This window comes from Carassius gibelio, chromosome B25, assembly GCF_023724105.1.
Source record: "Carassius gibelio isolate Cgi1373 ecotype wild population from Czech Republic chromosome B25, carGib1.2-hapl.c, whole genome shotgun sequence".
Classification (NCBI taxonomy): domain Eukaryota; kingdom Metazoa; phylum Chordata; class Actinopteri; order Cypriniformes; family Cyprinidae; genus Carassius; species Carassius gibelio.
This window is the reverse complement of record NC_068420.1, coordinates 19561204-19576731: the sequence shown is the minus strand read 5'-3', so window position 1 is coordinate 19576731 and position 15528 is coordinate 19561204. Positions and strand designations below refer to the sequence as shown.

The 15528-nt window shown below is 38.7% G+C and overlaps 2 protein-coding genes and 1 gene segment (V, D, J or C); 1 reads left to right on the top strand and 2 right to left on the bottom strand.

Annotated features, from left to right (window-relative positions):
- The window catches only part of LOC128013754 (Ig kappa chain V region Mem5-like), a 120918-nt gene that overhangs the window by 54094 nt on the left and 51296 nt on the right, over positions 1-15528 (bottom strand).
- On the top strand, positions 6349-8258 carry LOC128013750 (uncharacterized). The gene is made up of 8 exons (XM_052596946.1): positions 6349-6736; positions 6912-6982; positions 7053-7232; positions 7407-7465; positions 7555-7629; positions 7703-7765; positions 7848-8000; positions 8193-8258. The coding sequence occupies exons 1-8, from the start codon at positions 6519-6521 to the stop codon at positions 8205-8207; spliced, it is 834 nt and encodes a 277-aa protein (XP_052452906.1). The 5' UTR covers positions 6349-6518; the 3' UTR covers positions 8208-8258.
- LOC128013755 (putative nuclease HARBI1) lies at positions 8161-9640 on the bottom strand. The gene is made up of 3 exons (XM_052596954.1): positions 8863-9640; positions 8686-8797; positions 8161-8612 (listed from the first exon to the last, which is right to left on the bottom strand). The coding sequence occupies exons 1-3, from the start codon at positions 9022-9024 to the stop codon at positions 8236-8238; spliced, it is 651 nt and encodes a 216-aa protein (XP_052452914.1). The 5' UTR covers positions 9025-9640; the 3' UTR covers positions 8161-8235.

The window sequence follows — 15528 nt, the reverse complement described above, 5'->3', positions numbered from 1 at the left end:
ATGTTTCACAATGATTAAAAGCATGTGCTAATGCACAACACTTTTTCAGTTATTGAGGTGTGATACAGATAGAGTTAAGGGTTAGGAAGAGGTCAGCAGTGTACAGTGTGTTACTTGAAGTCATTGTGTTGTTTGTGATCCTCTCATCAGCAGCTGCAGTGTCTCTCAGCTGTATCAGTGCAGTCACTGTGACTCTGACTGACGGAGGTTTTTGTACGACTCTTTATCACTGTGTGAACACCCGGCTACTAGGACAGTGTGCACTCTGACAGTAATAATCTCCTGTATCTTCAGTCTGGACTCCACTGATGGTCAGAGTGAAATCACTGCCAGATCCACTGCCACTGAATCTAGAAGGAGTTCCAGTGTAACGGCTTGTTGCATCATGTACGAGGAGTTTAGGAGCTTCTCCAGGTTTCTGTAAGTACCAGTGTAACTCATTACCCCAACACACCCTACTGCTGGTTTTACAGTTTATTCTGACTTCTTGTCCTTGAGCTGCTGTTATTAATGATGGACTCTGAGTTACTGTGTACTGTCCTCTACACTCTGAAAGATTATATTTAGTACTAATATTTAGTACTAATATTTAGACAAATGTGACAATATTAAATAATTAATATTAATTATAAAATTTTATCACACAAACCTTGAGCAAACAGTGTGAGAGTCCAGATGAGGATGATGATGTTGTTCATTGTTGTTGTTGTGTCTTGTGTGATGATGAAGATTGTGTTCTGTTCTGCTCTCAGTCATGAAGTGTTAAACTCACAGCTCTATAAACACTCTCAGAGCACAAGGGGTGTGTCTATGTTGTGCCCCCCCCCCCCCCCCCCACCATGTTTGTAGTAAGTGTCTAACTGCATCTAGCAGTGTCGGATCCTCACATGTGTAGGCAGCTGCCCAGGGATGCTTTTTTTTTTCTCTTAATTTTAGGCTGTTTCTGAAGCATGATCTTAATTACAAATGTCAAGAGTGCATAATGTTACGTGATTCATGTAATGCGCGAGCACAAATCTCTCCACTCACAAGTGGATTTCCTTCACTCACACAAAACTGGACGTCTGCTTTTAAATATACATTGTTCTTTTCTGAATTGGCTCTGCTCTTGCTCAGATATTATGTGTACGCTCAAACGTTGTCTTTACATCACCGAAAACCAGAAGAGCTTATATTTCAGGTGAAGAGGAGACTTTTCTCACTAAATGAAAGCAAGCTGATTATAGTCAGTCTTCTCTAGTAATTTATTTTCTTATTTAGTACTTATTTTAGTTAAGTGCTTAAAGTGTCCATTTAAATCCATTTATTAAATTATTTTATTTAGTTCATTTGTATTTTGTAGTTTTTGTATATATAGTCATACAATAAAAGCAGATCAACCAGGTTCCAGAAATAATCACTGAGGGGAGGACCATGATGTGTCCGTCTCTGTTTCAAATAGTATTTTCTCGTCCTGCTTGAGACTCAAATGCAGGAGAACAGCTTCATCATCTCCAGCAGGGGCAGGACTAGGATTTAGATCCATTGCCTTACACTCTTCCCCAATATCAGGACACACTGGCATTACACAGACCCTGTTTCACTTCTGCAGTTGCTAAATGTGGTTCCAAAAATTCACACATAAATACATGTAGAAAATTGTTTAATATTGGTATAATAATTGGTTAAAATGGTTAATAAATTATATTAGAGTAACAATGATCTTAAAACAAGTGAATTGTATTTTTGAATGCACTCTATCATGGTTTATCAGTGATTATTATTGCTCCCTGCTCAGTCTTGAATAATTCACTGATTGCTTGATTTTATTTATTTATTTTCTTTCTTGGGAAGTGTTCACTTTTACTGTTCAATGTTCAATTATAATCTTAATTAAACTTATTACTTAAACATTCATGATCAACTATAACTCAATTCTAAAGCACTGAGTCAGGAGTCATTTATTAAAGATTATATCCCACTGTCCTGTGCATTCGATTCTGACAGATGAGCTGAAACAATAAATGCTGTTTGAAAGTTGTTTGTGTATAAATGTGTACATTTCTGCTGTGTTTTGTTCACAGAAATGCATTATTCTCTGCTGTTTTTGTGTGTGTGTGTGTACAACTTGAAGCCCCGATTAATCGATTTTGAACTGATTTGTTGATTATTTTCATTTTAAATGATCATTAATTAGATCAATAAGGGTTTTTGCAAATGATAGCCAGTGTTCCTTTGTAAAATAAAACAAAATCAATAAATAAATTTTCAAGTAATAACAGCAAACAGACACTTCCTGTAGTTATTTATACAGTCAAGCCTAAATTTACTGGTACTTTTTTTTCAGTCTATGGTGTAGAAATCATTAATAAAAAAATAAAAATAAAAAAAAAACATGGTGAGGTCACAGTGTCTGAATAATTTTTGGTCTCAAATGCTGATCAGTTTCACTGGTAGTCCACTGTATGCAGATTTTTTTGGGTATAATATGTCACAGTTGACTTTACTCTGCTATCCTCACTAACATAACTATTACCTAAGAAATTAGCTTCAATAAACTCCTAATTTGCTGCTTATTAATAGTTTGTAGGGTAGTTGTTAAATTATTAAGCTATGGATCCGCACGTCTCATGTCTTGCTTGCCCCGTAACAGTTACAGTGTTTTATCCTCTAATTAATGCTGACATCACTATATGGGAAATATTTTCATGTGGTCTTTTTTCCATTTGAATAAAGATCATCAGGACTCATAATTGTGTCAAAAGAGTCTAGACTGAAACAATGTCAATCTGAAAAGTTCAAAACTACTGATTCATTTGTCTGAAACTGCAGGTGTTTGTGTGAATCATAATGATTGAGCTGTATATGAAGAACAGAAACATGATTATTGATAAACTCCACAACATCGTCCATTATAAAAGAGGTCAAAGGTCACATCAGAGTCACAGATCATCAAATACATTCACTTAAAAAAGTGTTAGTCAGAACACAACAAGAGAATGAATGAGAAATATAGCTACTATATACACAGACAGAATCAAGCTTACTGTAAATGAGATTAATAAACTCTATGATTATGATTATTGGCTTGCTTAGTTGAGGACACTTAATTTCTGGCAATATTTTCAACTTGATTGCACAGACACTGAACTGAACTGAGCTGGACGACGATGACATCACTGAATCAATGATGAACTGACTTTAGCTGAAAAATTTAGTCTTTGCTATTGTCCTCTTGCATTATCAACACAATATTTTCCTGTTTGTCTCTTTAAAGCTGCTACTCTCAGTGTGTTGAAGAGTTTCTCTCTCTGCTTTTGTATTTGATTTTGAAACAGATTTGATTCAGAATATAAAGAAAACTACTGGAATTAAAGCAGTCATGTCAGTCAGTGATGTTGAATAAGATGAATGTTGAGATTCTTGTGATGTTGACTGCACTGCTCATGTCTGCTGCTGAAAGTCCTGGTTGGTTACATGATCTGGACTGAAACACACCAGTGTCACTTCTGCTGTAGTCAAGAGATAATAAAATATACTATATATGAAAATATCATAAAACCATTAAAACGCCATTCTGATACAAATTTTGTAAGAATATAAATCTTTCTGTGGGTCAAATGGAAAGCATCATATCAGAAGTGACTGAATACAGTCTGTTCAGTTTGACTGACAGGAATCATATCTTACATCTAAAACATGAAGATCATATTAAACATTGACTCATTCTCTTCAGAAATACAAGATTTCTGTTAGTAGTAATGATACTGTGTTATTAGTGTCTGTGTTGTTCAGTGTTGTGTGTGTGTACTTCTTCTGAACCATGAAGAGATATCTGTGGTTGTTCTGCAGGTTTATGTGTTTGTTTACATTATGCTTGAATTTAAATTGAATTAAGATTCATAAATATTAATGGATTTAGGAACATTTTTGTGAAGATGGTTTTATTAAAATGTTTGTCGGGACATTTCAGAAATTCAGAAACGTACATCTTCATAAATGAGGCCTCAGAACTCAAGCTCATATTTTATAATCAAATGTCACTCAGTGAAGCATGAAAACACCTGCAGATGAAGGAAATTATGATACAAGACTGTGTAGTCAAATTGTGAGTCTCAAACACTGAAACAGATCACTGTTGGTTCTCTGTGTGTTGACTCTGTGTAGTTTTACTGTATCATGAAGCTCCTGTGAGGACGCTGAACATCTGCTGATGGAGCTGCTCTATTCTGAGAGGAACACAATCACTCAAATATGAGTTTGACTGTTTGACTCTTTATTCTCTGAAATGAGTCAGTTGTGTTGGACTGATGGAGAGATGAGGTTTGTTCACACTGAGACTCTCAGCAGTCATACTGACCTTCTGAATGATTGAATCAACTGTTGATCTGTGATGAGACTCAGTCAATGATTCATTCTGATGTGTGTCCTTCAGTATCTGTGTCTCTCACAGCTCTTACTGAATCACTCTGGCTCCTAGTGTCATGTATAAGATTCATATTACAATTATTATTATTATTTTCAGCAATAAAAGAATCCACAAAGAGCCTCTTATTCCATCAATGTTCAGGTACTTTAAATAAACTGCCCATGGCTCTTTCACAAGAAGGAACTCTTTTCAGTCCTACATGGAAACATGTCGTGTTATAGTCATTATATGAAGCGTCTGTCTTCAGGTGATTTGTTTTCTGATGTTCAAAAATACCAGAAGGAAACATTAGTTGAGTGTTGTCATCTTCTTATATGTGGCTTTATTATTGTATGTATTAATCAAATCTTATTGTGGCATAATGTGCTATAGTAGCAAATGTCAAATCATATAATCAAAAACAAGAATCAATGTTGTTTTAATGTTGAAATGTTGTCAATCAATGTTGAATCAAACTGCTGTTTGTTACAAACTGTATCTCCTGTATATCAGTGCAGTCACTGTGACTCTGACTGACGGAGGTTTTTGTACGACTCTTTATCACTGTGTGAACACATGTTGACTGTTTGGATAGTGGTAACTCTGACAGTAATAATCTCCTGTATCTTCAGTCTGGGCTCCTCTGATGGTCAGAGAGAAATCTTTTCCTCCACTAGATCCACTGCCACTGAATCTAGATGGAGTTCCTGACTGGAGGCTGTTTATGGCATATATGAGAAGTTTAGGAGCATCTCCAGGTTTCTGCTGATACCAGTATAAGCCGTTGCTGTATATTCCTACATCTATGTTACACTCTATTGTAGCTGTTTGACCGAGCTGGACAGTTTTAACTTTAGGCTGAGTCACAGTGATTCCTCTGGATTCTGAATAAAATAAAATAAATTAGTTTGCAAATCTTCTTAATAACAAAATATTAAATTGATGTGAACAATATCATCATCATTACCAAAAATAGACACCCTACCTTGAATAAAAGCTGCAATGGTCCAGATGAGGATGATGATGTTGTTCATTGTTGTTGTTGTGTCTTGTGTGATGATGAAGATTGTGTTCTGTTCTGCTCTCAGTCATGAAGTGTTAAACTCACAGCTCTATAAACACTCTCAGAGCACTGAAGCATGTGCTGACGATGCAAAGAAGTGGGCAGGATTCACAACAGCTCGAGCTGCTAACAAACACATACAGTATACTACAAAAATATAGAAAATATCATTTTACAATGACTGAGTTCGGTATCATTTGAATTTCATCGATTCCTATAGTTTCAATTCTAATAAGATAAAAAAAAAATATATATCTCTGTTTTTTTTTTTTTAGAAACACTTCATTAGCTTTCTAATTTCTAATGCAATTTTTTAAGGTTTTAAGATTAAGGACCAGTTTTAAATTTTTAACTAACACAGTAACGGTTGTACTGAGAATGTAAGAGCTGATTTCTGCTCAGCGGACATTTGGCCATACAGGTCAGGTGACCCATGAGATGAGCACCTACTGCTGCTGCGTGAAACATGTCGACACTTCTCTTTGCCAAAACCCCAGCATCTGTATTCACATCACAACTGGGATTCTCTCGTTGGAAAAAGGCAATGTACAAAGATGGTGGATTTAAAGTACATGAAAACTCAGAGGGTCATATCAATGCCATGTTTGCATGGGGTGAGCACAAGAAGGCAATAGTAACAGATTGTTCCTAACACGTTTCATTATAATACGGTTGTGTTAAGCATATGCATTTTCAAAAAGTAATGTGTTCATATTCTTTTTAAGTTATACAAACATATGTAAGTTTAACATTATTATTTTATTTCAGATATATGCTTGGACCATGTTAATTCTGTGCAATTAAATCAAGTTATCTCAACATAATTTTGATAACTTCACTATAATTAAATTGTAATACATATTTTAATGGTTTGTTGTCGCATGTTTCTGTCACACCTGGGGGGTATTCCAGAAAGCTTGGTTAACTTACCATTTGATAAACTATAACCTCTGGGTTGATTTACCCCAAACAGGCATACCATGAGTATGTCGGTTCCAAAACACCTGAGAAGAGTTAGCTTAATCAACCTCTGACTGGTTACCCAGAGTTAATGCGCGTGCACGGTGCATGTATAAAGACATTTTCAATGGATCGCCGATTTCACGAGTCACCATGGAAACTCAAAGCGAAAAAAAGAGAGCCGCGTATTTCACAGAGGCGGAGTTGGAAGTTTTAATGCATGCTTATGAGGAGTTTAAGCCAATAATATTAAAAAGAAGCAATACAGCTGCATCGGCTAAAGCAAGAGAGTTGGCTTGGCAAAAAATAACGGACAGAGTAAATGCGTGAGTGTATTAAATTACAAATTTGGTATTGGCTCCCGTTTTATTGAAATGCAAAATAATGAAGTATGACTTATACATACTTTTGAATATGTTAAATCACTATGAAAGCATTTACTTTTCCTGCCATTTTATTTCTTTAGCTTGAAATAATAATGTATATTTCTTATTTAATAAGGTGTAATCCTTCTGGAGCCACAAGAACTTTAAGCCAAGTCAAAATGAAACACAAAAACATTCTGCAAAAAGGTAATATTTCATTACACAATTACTGAACTATTATTATAACAGGATTTAGTATATTCATTCTGTCATGCAGCTAACAGAAAAAAGACTGAAGCCCGTCTAACTGGCGGGGGGCCACCACCACCTCCCCTCACCCCATCTGAGGAGCTGGCTCTGTCCCTTAATAAAGGGCGACCAGTGGTTGCTGGCATTCCAGGGGGCAGTTCATCACACATACTATGCACCACAAGTGATGGTGAAAAAAGGGTGAAATGTAAGTTTACCTCTATGATTTGTTTTCATTTTTTATCCTGATAAATTACTATCTCTGTCACTTAAAGGCTTTTTGAACAAGATTAATTTATGTAGGCTTATTTTATTTAACTGCATATGATGTATTATTTTCTTTGATAATATTGAGAATTTAACGGGTTGTGTGTTCTTATAGATACTGATGGACGGATTGTATTATTGGACTCTCCAGAAAGAACACAGTCTGTCACAGTTGTAAGTGATTTGTTGTCAGGTACTTTTAGGGTTTTTTTTTTTTTTTTTTTTTTTGCCAAATAATGTATACTTGAATATTTGTCTTGTAGGATGAAGATGATGATGACGATGAAGAGACCACATCTGCTGTGACAGAAGTGGACAATGCTGGTAGATCCACTGAGGTATGATGCATACCATTATGATGTATGGCCCCTTTTTGCATTAGAGTAACAAACTGTCATTGTCCTTTCATAGTACATACCTAGGGATTTGCCCACAGATGAGGGTCCTTCAGCCTCAGCACACAATCTAAGCAGGGTAAGAATTTGTGTCCATGTGTCCATATTTTAATTTTATTGTCTGACCAAACAATCTCATTTATTACATTTTTCCACCTTAGTTGCCAGCAAAGGAGCTGTATAAGGTCCATCTTCAAAAACAAATAAGAAAAAGTGACATGGAGATGGACCTTATACAGCTTCAAATGGAAGAGAAAAGGCTCCTCATTAAAAAAGCAGCACTTGAAATAGAATTACTTGAGAATCGCCTTAAGGTGAGAACTTGTCTGAATATTAATCTGTTGCATGTTAAAAGTGGTCTGTCTGTCTCTATCTATCTATCTATCTATCTATCTATCTATCTATCTAGCTATCTATCTATCTGTATGTATGTATGTATGTATGTATGTGTAAAGCAATATAAAAAAAAAAACATTTTAATGAATTTTACTTTTATTGTTTTTCAGGAAATGAAGAAATAAACTGCCTGGCAGACCAGTGCAAAAAAAACTAATAAAAGTAATTTTGACAAATCCTGTCTCTCAAAAGTCTTCCGTCTCTGTTGGCCTCTAAAATCTGTCGGTGTTCCTCTGGGCCATCTTCCTCAATACAAGGAGGGTGGCTCTCTCCTCTTATAGTGGCAATATTGTGAAGCACAACACAAGCCACAATAATGTCGCATGCCCTCTCTGGACTAACCCGGAGCCCACGCAGACACTGAAACCGAGATTTGAGGATCCCTATAGTCATCTCCACCTTGGCCCGTGTTCGGCTGTGAGCCAGGTTAAACCGTGTCTGTGGTCCAGGCTCAGGTTCAGGGTAGGGTGTCATTAAATAGGGCAGACAAGGGTATCCTCTGTCCCCCAGCAAGTAACCATTGTACTGTCCTGTAATGATTGAAGTGTACAACACAAATATAGTAAAAACGAAAAAACAAAAATTGTATAAAGCAAATCATACCCTGCTGAAATGTCTGGCATAATGATGACTCGCGGAAAATTCTGGCATCATGCACAGATCCTGGCCATTTTGCCTCGACATTGGTGATGATTTGGGTTGCCTCACATATTACCTATAGTTAGTGGAAAAAGTAATGACTTTGATGATTTTAAGAAGGGGAAAAAATTAAGTTGTTACCTGCACATTGATACTATGAATAGATTTCCTATTAACATAGTCTCCCTCATTTATTGATGGAGCTTTAATAGGAATGTGAGTGCCATCAATGCACCCAATTACATTTGGAAACCCTGAAACAGAAAGTTTTGGAAGTATGAAGTGTGTGCATAAGGAATACATGTATAGATATTAATAATATGACTAAATATTAAATATGCGTCATATATTTTACTACAAAGGACAAACCTGCCACTCTGTGGAATTCGTCTTTAATAACAAGCAGAGGTTTATGGCCAGGGAACTGTACAAACGTGGGTAACAACTGTTTAAGTGCCAGACACACTGTACGAACGGCTCTACACACAGTTGCCTTTCCCACATGCTCTGAATCGCCCACACTGTACAAAAAATGGCCAGACGCAAAAAACCTAAGTGCTATGCACAGAATGTTTTCTGTGCTAAGCGCAGAGCCGCGGTTTGTCACATTTGCGATATGCGGTTTTAAAAGACGTGTTAAATAAACTAATGAATCTTTTGAAAAACGATAACGCTCTTTTAAATATTCATTAGGGTAAGCAAACACATCAATACGCGGTCTTATAACCCTCTCCCGATGAAAAAAACCTCGTATAATTTGTGCTTCAACGTCCACAGGATCCTCGTCAAAAGGGCACGCCATGCTCACCAACCTTCTGAAACGAAGTTACACTGAAACATAACCTGCTCTCGAGCAGGTTATCTTCAGAGAGTCAGTTGCTATGGTTACATACATACCCAGAAAGTTACCTCTGTTTTTGGAACCAAACGTTGAGGTTATCCACGAACTTACCCTTAAACATACCCAGGTATGTCACATAACCTGCTTTTTGGAATACCCCCCTGGACTCATTTAGTGTGTTTTTGCCCGTGACCCAGTTTCTGTCTTTCCGTGTTTGGTTTGATTAGTTCCCAGGTGTGTCTATTCTATTCCTCATGTGTTCCATGTCCCTGTTAATTTAGTCATGCCATCCACCTGTGTTTCCCCAATTATCCTTTTGTACATAAGCCTTGTCCTTTCAGTTCTGTTTGGTCGGGTCTCCTCACTTGATGCCTCACTTGTGACTAACTCACTCACTCACTCACTCACTTACGTGTGTCTATCGCTGTGCTCCATGAATGGTATATATTAAAAGCCTTATTTCATCTATCCTCGGCTCCGTGTTCCTTCCGGCAGCGTAAATCGTGACAGAAGACCCGACCAAAAAAAGAAAGTTTAAAATTGCGTGTTTTTCCCTCCGTTTTGCTTTCGTTTTTTCACAGTCTTTTCTTTTCTTAGTTTCTATGGATCCCCTCTATCGTCCCGAATTCCTCATCCTCCTGCTGAAGCAGGAAGGACGTTCTCTCGAGGACCATACCAGACAGTTTTTTTCTATTAGCTAATGCCACCAGCTACCCGGACGACGCGCTCTGCACCTTCTACAACACCAGCCTGAACTCCAAGTGCAGAGCGTTGTCGCCCGAAGATGGTCCTCGGGAGGATTTCGCCGCATTCGTGGAGTGGACTCTGGCGAGAAATGGCTCACCTTTCACCGTCTGCCCGATAGAGGATCTCGCCAGTCCCACTCCCTACCCAGAGACCAGCCAGCCACCATCACGCCGTACGGAGCCAGAGCCCACCGCAGCCGCAGAGCCCGAGCCATCCACTGACAGGGAACAGGATCTCGAGAGCGCGACTGACCAGGTGTGTGAGCCGGCAACACCGTGCATCGTGGGAGTTCTCGTGGAGATCGAGGGCGTGGAGGAAAGCCCTGCCCACACTCCTGCGACTGAGGGTGAGCTGTTTGCAGTCTCTGAAGATCGTATGGAGCAAGTTCTGGATCTGATGGACTGGTCTATGGAGGTAATCCCTAATTTTCCTGTTTCCCCGCTGGTTCTGTCCAGCCCTGATTCTCCTGTATACCCTCTCAGTCTCCCACTCCTACCTCCTCCAGTCATTTCCTCTGCTCCATCTCCGCTGGTTCCGCCCAGCCCTGAGTCTTCTGTTTCTCCGCTGGTTCCGCCCAGCCCTGAGTCTTCGGTTTCTCCGCTGGTTCCGCCCAGCCCTGAGTCTTCTGTTTCTCCGCTGGTTCCGCCCAGCCCTGAGTCTTCTGTTTCTCCGCTGGTTCCGCCCAGCCCTGAATCTTCTGTGTCACCGCTGGTCCCGCCCAGCCCTGAATCTTCTGTCTCTCCGCTGGTCCCGCCCAGCCCTGAGTCTTCTGTTTCTCCGCTGGTTCCGCCCAGCCCTGAATCTTCTGTGTCTCCGCTGGTTCCGTCCAGCCCTGAATCTTCTGTGTCTCCGCTGGTTCCACCCAGACCTGAATCTTCTATGTCTCCGCTGGTTCCGCCCAGCCCTGAATCTTCTATGTCTCCGCTGGTTCCGCCCAGCCCTGAATCTTCCGTCTCTCCGCTGGCTCCGCCCAGCCCTGAATCTTCGGTATCTCCTGTGTTCCCTCCCGGCCTCCCTCTCCCACCTCCTCCAAGACCTGCTGGTCCCTCTGCTCCACTTTCGCTGGTTCTGTCCAGCCCTGATCCTCCTGTCCTTCCCATCCTTCTCCTCTCTCCTCCTCCTAGACCAGCCAGTTCCTCGTCATCCCTGCTGGTGCCAGTCAGTCCTGCAGCTCACCCTCAGTCCGCGCCATCGGGGCGCGATGGTTCGCCGCTGGACTGCCAGTCTCCAGCTCCACCTTGGCGCGTTAAGGCCCTGTCTCCGCCTCCAGCCTCCGAGCCCTGGACTCCTCCTCGGTCCTTCGACCCAGCGGCTCCGCCTTGGCTCTTAGCTCCCTCGTCTCCACCGTGGCCTGTCATCCCACCTGCTCCACCGGGCTCCCTCGTCCCTCCGGCTCCACCTTGGTCAGTCATCGACCTGGACTCATTTAGTGTGTTTTTGCCCGTGACCCAGTTTCTGTCTTTCCGTGTTTGGTTTGATTAGTTCCCAGGTGTGTCTATTCTATTCCTCATGTGTTCCATGTCCCTGTTAATTTAGTCATGCCATCCATCTGTGTTTCCCCAATTATCCTTTTGTACATAAGCCTTGTCCTTTCAGTTCTGTTTGGTCGGGTCTCCTCACTTGATGCCTCACTTGTGACTAACTCACTCACTTACGTGTGTCTATCGCTGTGCTCCATGAATGGTATATATTAAAAGCCTTATTTCATCTATCCTCGGCTCCGTGTTCCTTCCGGCAGCGTAAATCGTGACAGTTTCATTTCATGTAACACAAAAACCTTCTGTAAATCCTTTATTTAATCATTTGAACAAAGTGTCATTTAAATGACGTCTAAATATCATTGTGCTTTCAAAAACCTGCCATAAATAACTTCTCTTCTGATGATAAAATTGAAAAAAACACATGAAAAACAAAGACAGTTCATTTTATATACATGACATGTAGATCAACAATATATGTAAACCTTCATAAGTTTTACAAGATTTACAAATTTTTAAGCAAGATCATAAACATAGGTAAAATTACACTGCATGTAACTGTGTTTAAAAACTAAAAACATTGTAACAATCATTTATTTCATTTCTCTCAGAAACCTTAAAACTGTACCCAAGAACAGCAGTACCTGGAAATACTATTTCAAGAAAAACGCTTTAGTTTCAAAGATAATTATATATAGACATTACAAAATAATGTGAACATACAGTATCTGACCCTTACCTAAACTATAAACCGTGTCTCTTATGATATAGTTCATCCATGTGTCATAGATTCAGCTCTCTAATCAATCAACTTCTGAGTCAGTCCAAAGAAGGGCCAAATTAAGATAAAGAAACAAGAGCAGGTCTTGATCTAAAGATCACGGTTTATCCTCTGCAGTGGTCTTGCATGAACGCTGCTGAAATATTCTGAGGTTCATCGTTTGTAGTCTCAGAAGTCATTTAAAAATCGGTCCATCTTACTGGTGGAGTTTAGATTTGACATTTTGGGCCTTGATAGAGAGTTCACCTCCATCCACCTCCATGAAGAGTTTTTGCTGAATTTCAAATGTAAAACGCAACTTTGTTGGGTACTGCAAGTTAAGATAAATTAGACCAAACAACATTGAAGTTGAAAAGCCACGCTGTCGAGGTCCTGAAGCACTGCCATAGCCTCTAGCACAATTCCTACATCTGCAGGATGCTTTATCACGAAGATGCCCATGGCAGTCTTCTCAATCGCACTCTGTAAAAGATCTTCTTCCATGTCCTAAAGACAGAAAAAAAGATGAATATGTATTTAACACATGAACAACAAATATGAGGGGTAGCATAACGTAATATTACTTAAAGAAATGACCTTCATATTTTTTCCCCCATTATATTTTTTACTTAGGAACTACTAAAATTTAGTTAGTTTTTTATAACCCTAAACATCTGTGTTGACATCACACATTGCAAATTAGCACATACATGACTGTTAAATTTGACACCATCTGTAAAATATACATCAGGGGTGGCCAATCCTGCTCCAGCAGATCTACTGGAGATGTCTAGTAACCCTAAAGACCTTGATTAGCTGAATTAGGTGTGTTTCATTAGAGTTTGAGCTAAACTGTGCAGAGCTGCGGCCCTCCAGGAATTGAGTTTGACACCCCTGGCTTTAGGTCATAACACAGTAAGAATATGAGATGAGAAAAATATAAATAGACTTGTTAGAAATTAGAAATGTAATTTGTTTCCCACATATGTGATAGGGTTTTAAGTAATGTGGCATATCATGGTATTGAATATGCACAGGAGTGTTAAAGGGAATAGGCCTGCTACAATAGACAGTGGGTCTCATTCACTAATTTTTGCTTACAATTTTCTTATTTATACGCACATTTTTGAACTTCTCACGAGAACTTTCCGCCTAATTCACAACACGTGCATACGCACATGAGCTTCTTAAACTCGTTCTTCTGTTAGTGAATTTGGAGTCTCCTAAATGAGCGTCCGTGTGCACGAGGTTAGTAATTAGCATAATTCACGCCCAAACCAGCTCCATATAAGGGCTTTCCACAACGAGGCACTTGTACAGAGAAAGACAATTATGGCACCGAAACAAAAGACAAAGAAAAATAACTTTAACGATAATGAACGTGAGGTTTTGCTGTCGGAGGTGGAAGCCAGGAAAAATTATTTGTTATTTAAAAGTGTATCCACTGGCATAACGGGCACAGGTAAAAAGGAATCATGGGTTATAACACAGGCTTGAAAATAAGGTGAGAGCGGTTGGTGATGTGGCTTAGGTGTGGTTCCAGTGAGTTGCAAAAATCAATGAGGACTTCTCTGGGCAACCTAAAGCGACTGAACAGCCATTCGTCACTCTCCGCGAACATATCTGTGCGCTCTCTAAAGACGCGCTCTCTCCTTAGAGCACGCGCCGCGATCTCTTCAAGCAGTACCGAGTTTGCCATGCCTCTAAACACAAGATGAGACACATTAATCACCGTTTATATAAGGATAGATCAGGTGATTATTGTTTGGACCTCTAATATTTTATATATATATATATATATATATATAAAATTGAAACCGTAATTATAATTTATCAATAACATCTAATTATATAGGGTTCTTAACACATGCTTAAGGCCCACATGATTATTGCGTACGTGTGGTATAAGTTGTTCTTGAATCTTTTCGTACATTTAGAATAAATTTTAATACGAAAGTTTTTGATGAATCATGATTTATTCGTGAAAACGTCCGTACGCAAAAATCTGTGCCTACGCATATTTAGTGAATGAGACCCAATGTGTACTTGCTAATTTTGTCGTAGGTCAAGCTAAATTGGCAATTTTGTCAAAGTCGCATGAAGAAAAAAATGCAGGCAGAGATGTTTGTATGGTGGCTTTATTCAAATCCTTAGTGGAATCAGGAGTGATTGTAGAATATACATATTACAAGCATATTAATAATGTTCTCTGTTTTTTAAATGGAGATGGTGTGTTAAGGAAGCAATGGTTATATTGAATGATAATGTTTTTTTTGTTTTGTTTTTAATTGGTAATTTTGGTAATGCTGGTATTTATTTATTTAAAAAAGAGGAAATATGTGTAATGTGATTGTGATTTAATAATGTATATCCCAAAAAAATGTTTTAACTATGGTGAATAAAAAAGGTGTGTAAAAGTCAGTCTCTCTCTCTCTCTCTCTCTCTCTCTCTCTCTCTCTATATATATATATATATATATATATATTTATATATATATATTCAGAATTTCACTCTATATATTCAGACTTAATTTTATAAATATAATTATTTCCTGAACGGTTTGCCATTTTATATATATCATATATTATATTATTATATATTATATTTCCACACTTGAACAAATTTTGAGCAATTTAATTCATTTTGACATACCAAGTTAAATTTCATTCACATTTCTCAAATCCTTGTGTAGGAAAACAGCAGCAGGCCGCAGAGGTTTATCTTCCACATGTGCCGTCATTATATCTTCCAATCAAGTTATAATTTTAATTATGAAAAAAGTGTGAATATAGCTGAGAAAAATAGCTACTATACACTCAGAATCAAGCCTACTGTAAATGAGATTAATAAACTCTTTGATTACGATTATTGGCTTGCTTAGCTGGGGATACTTGATTTCTGATTTTGTAATATTGTTGACTTGATAGCACAGACACTGAACTGAACTGGACGATGACAACAACCAGGGCAGCTGCTGGCCA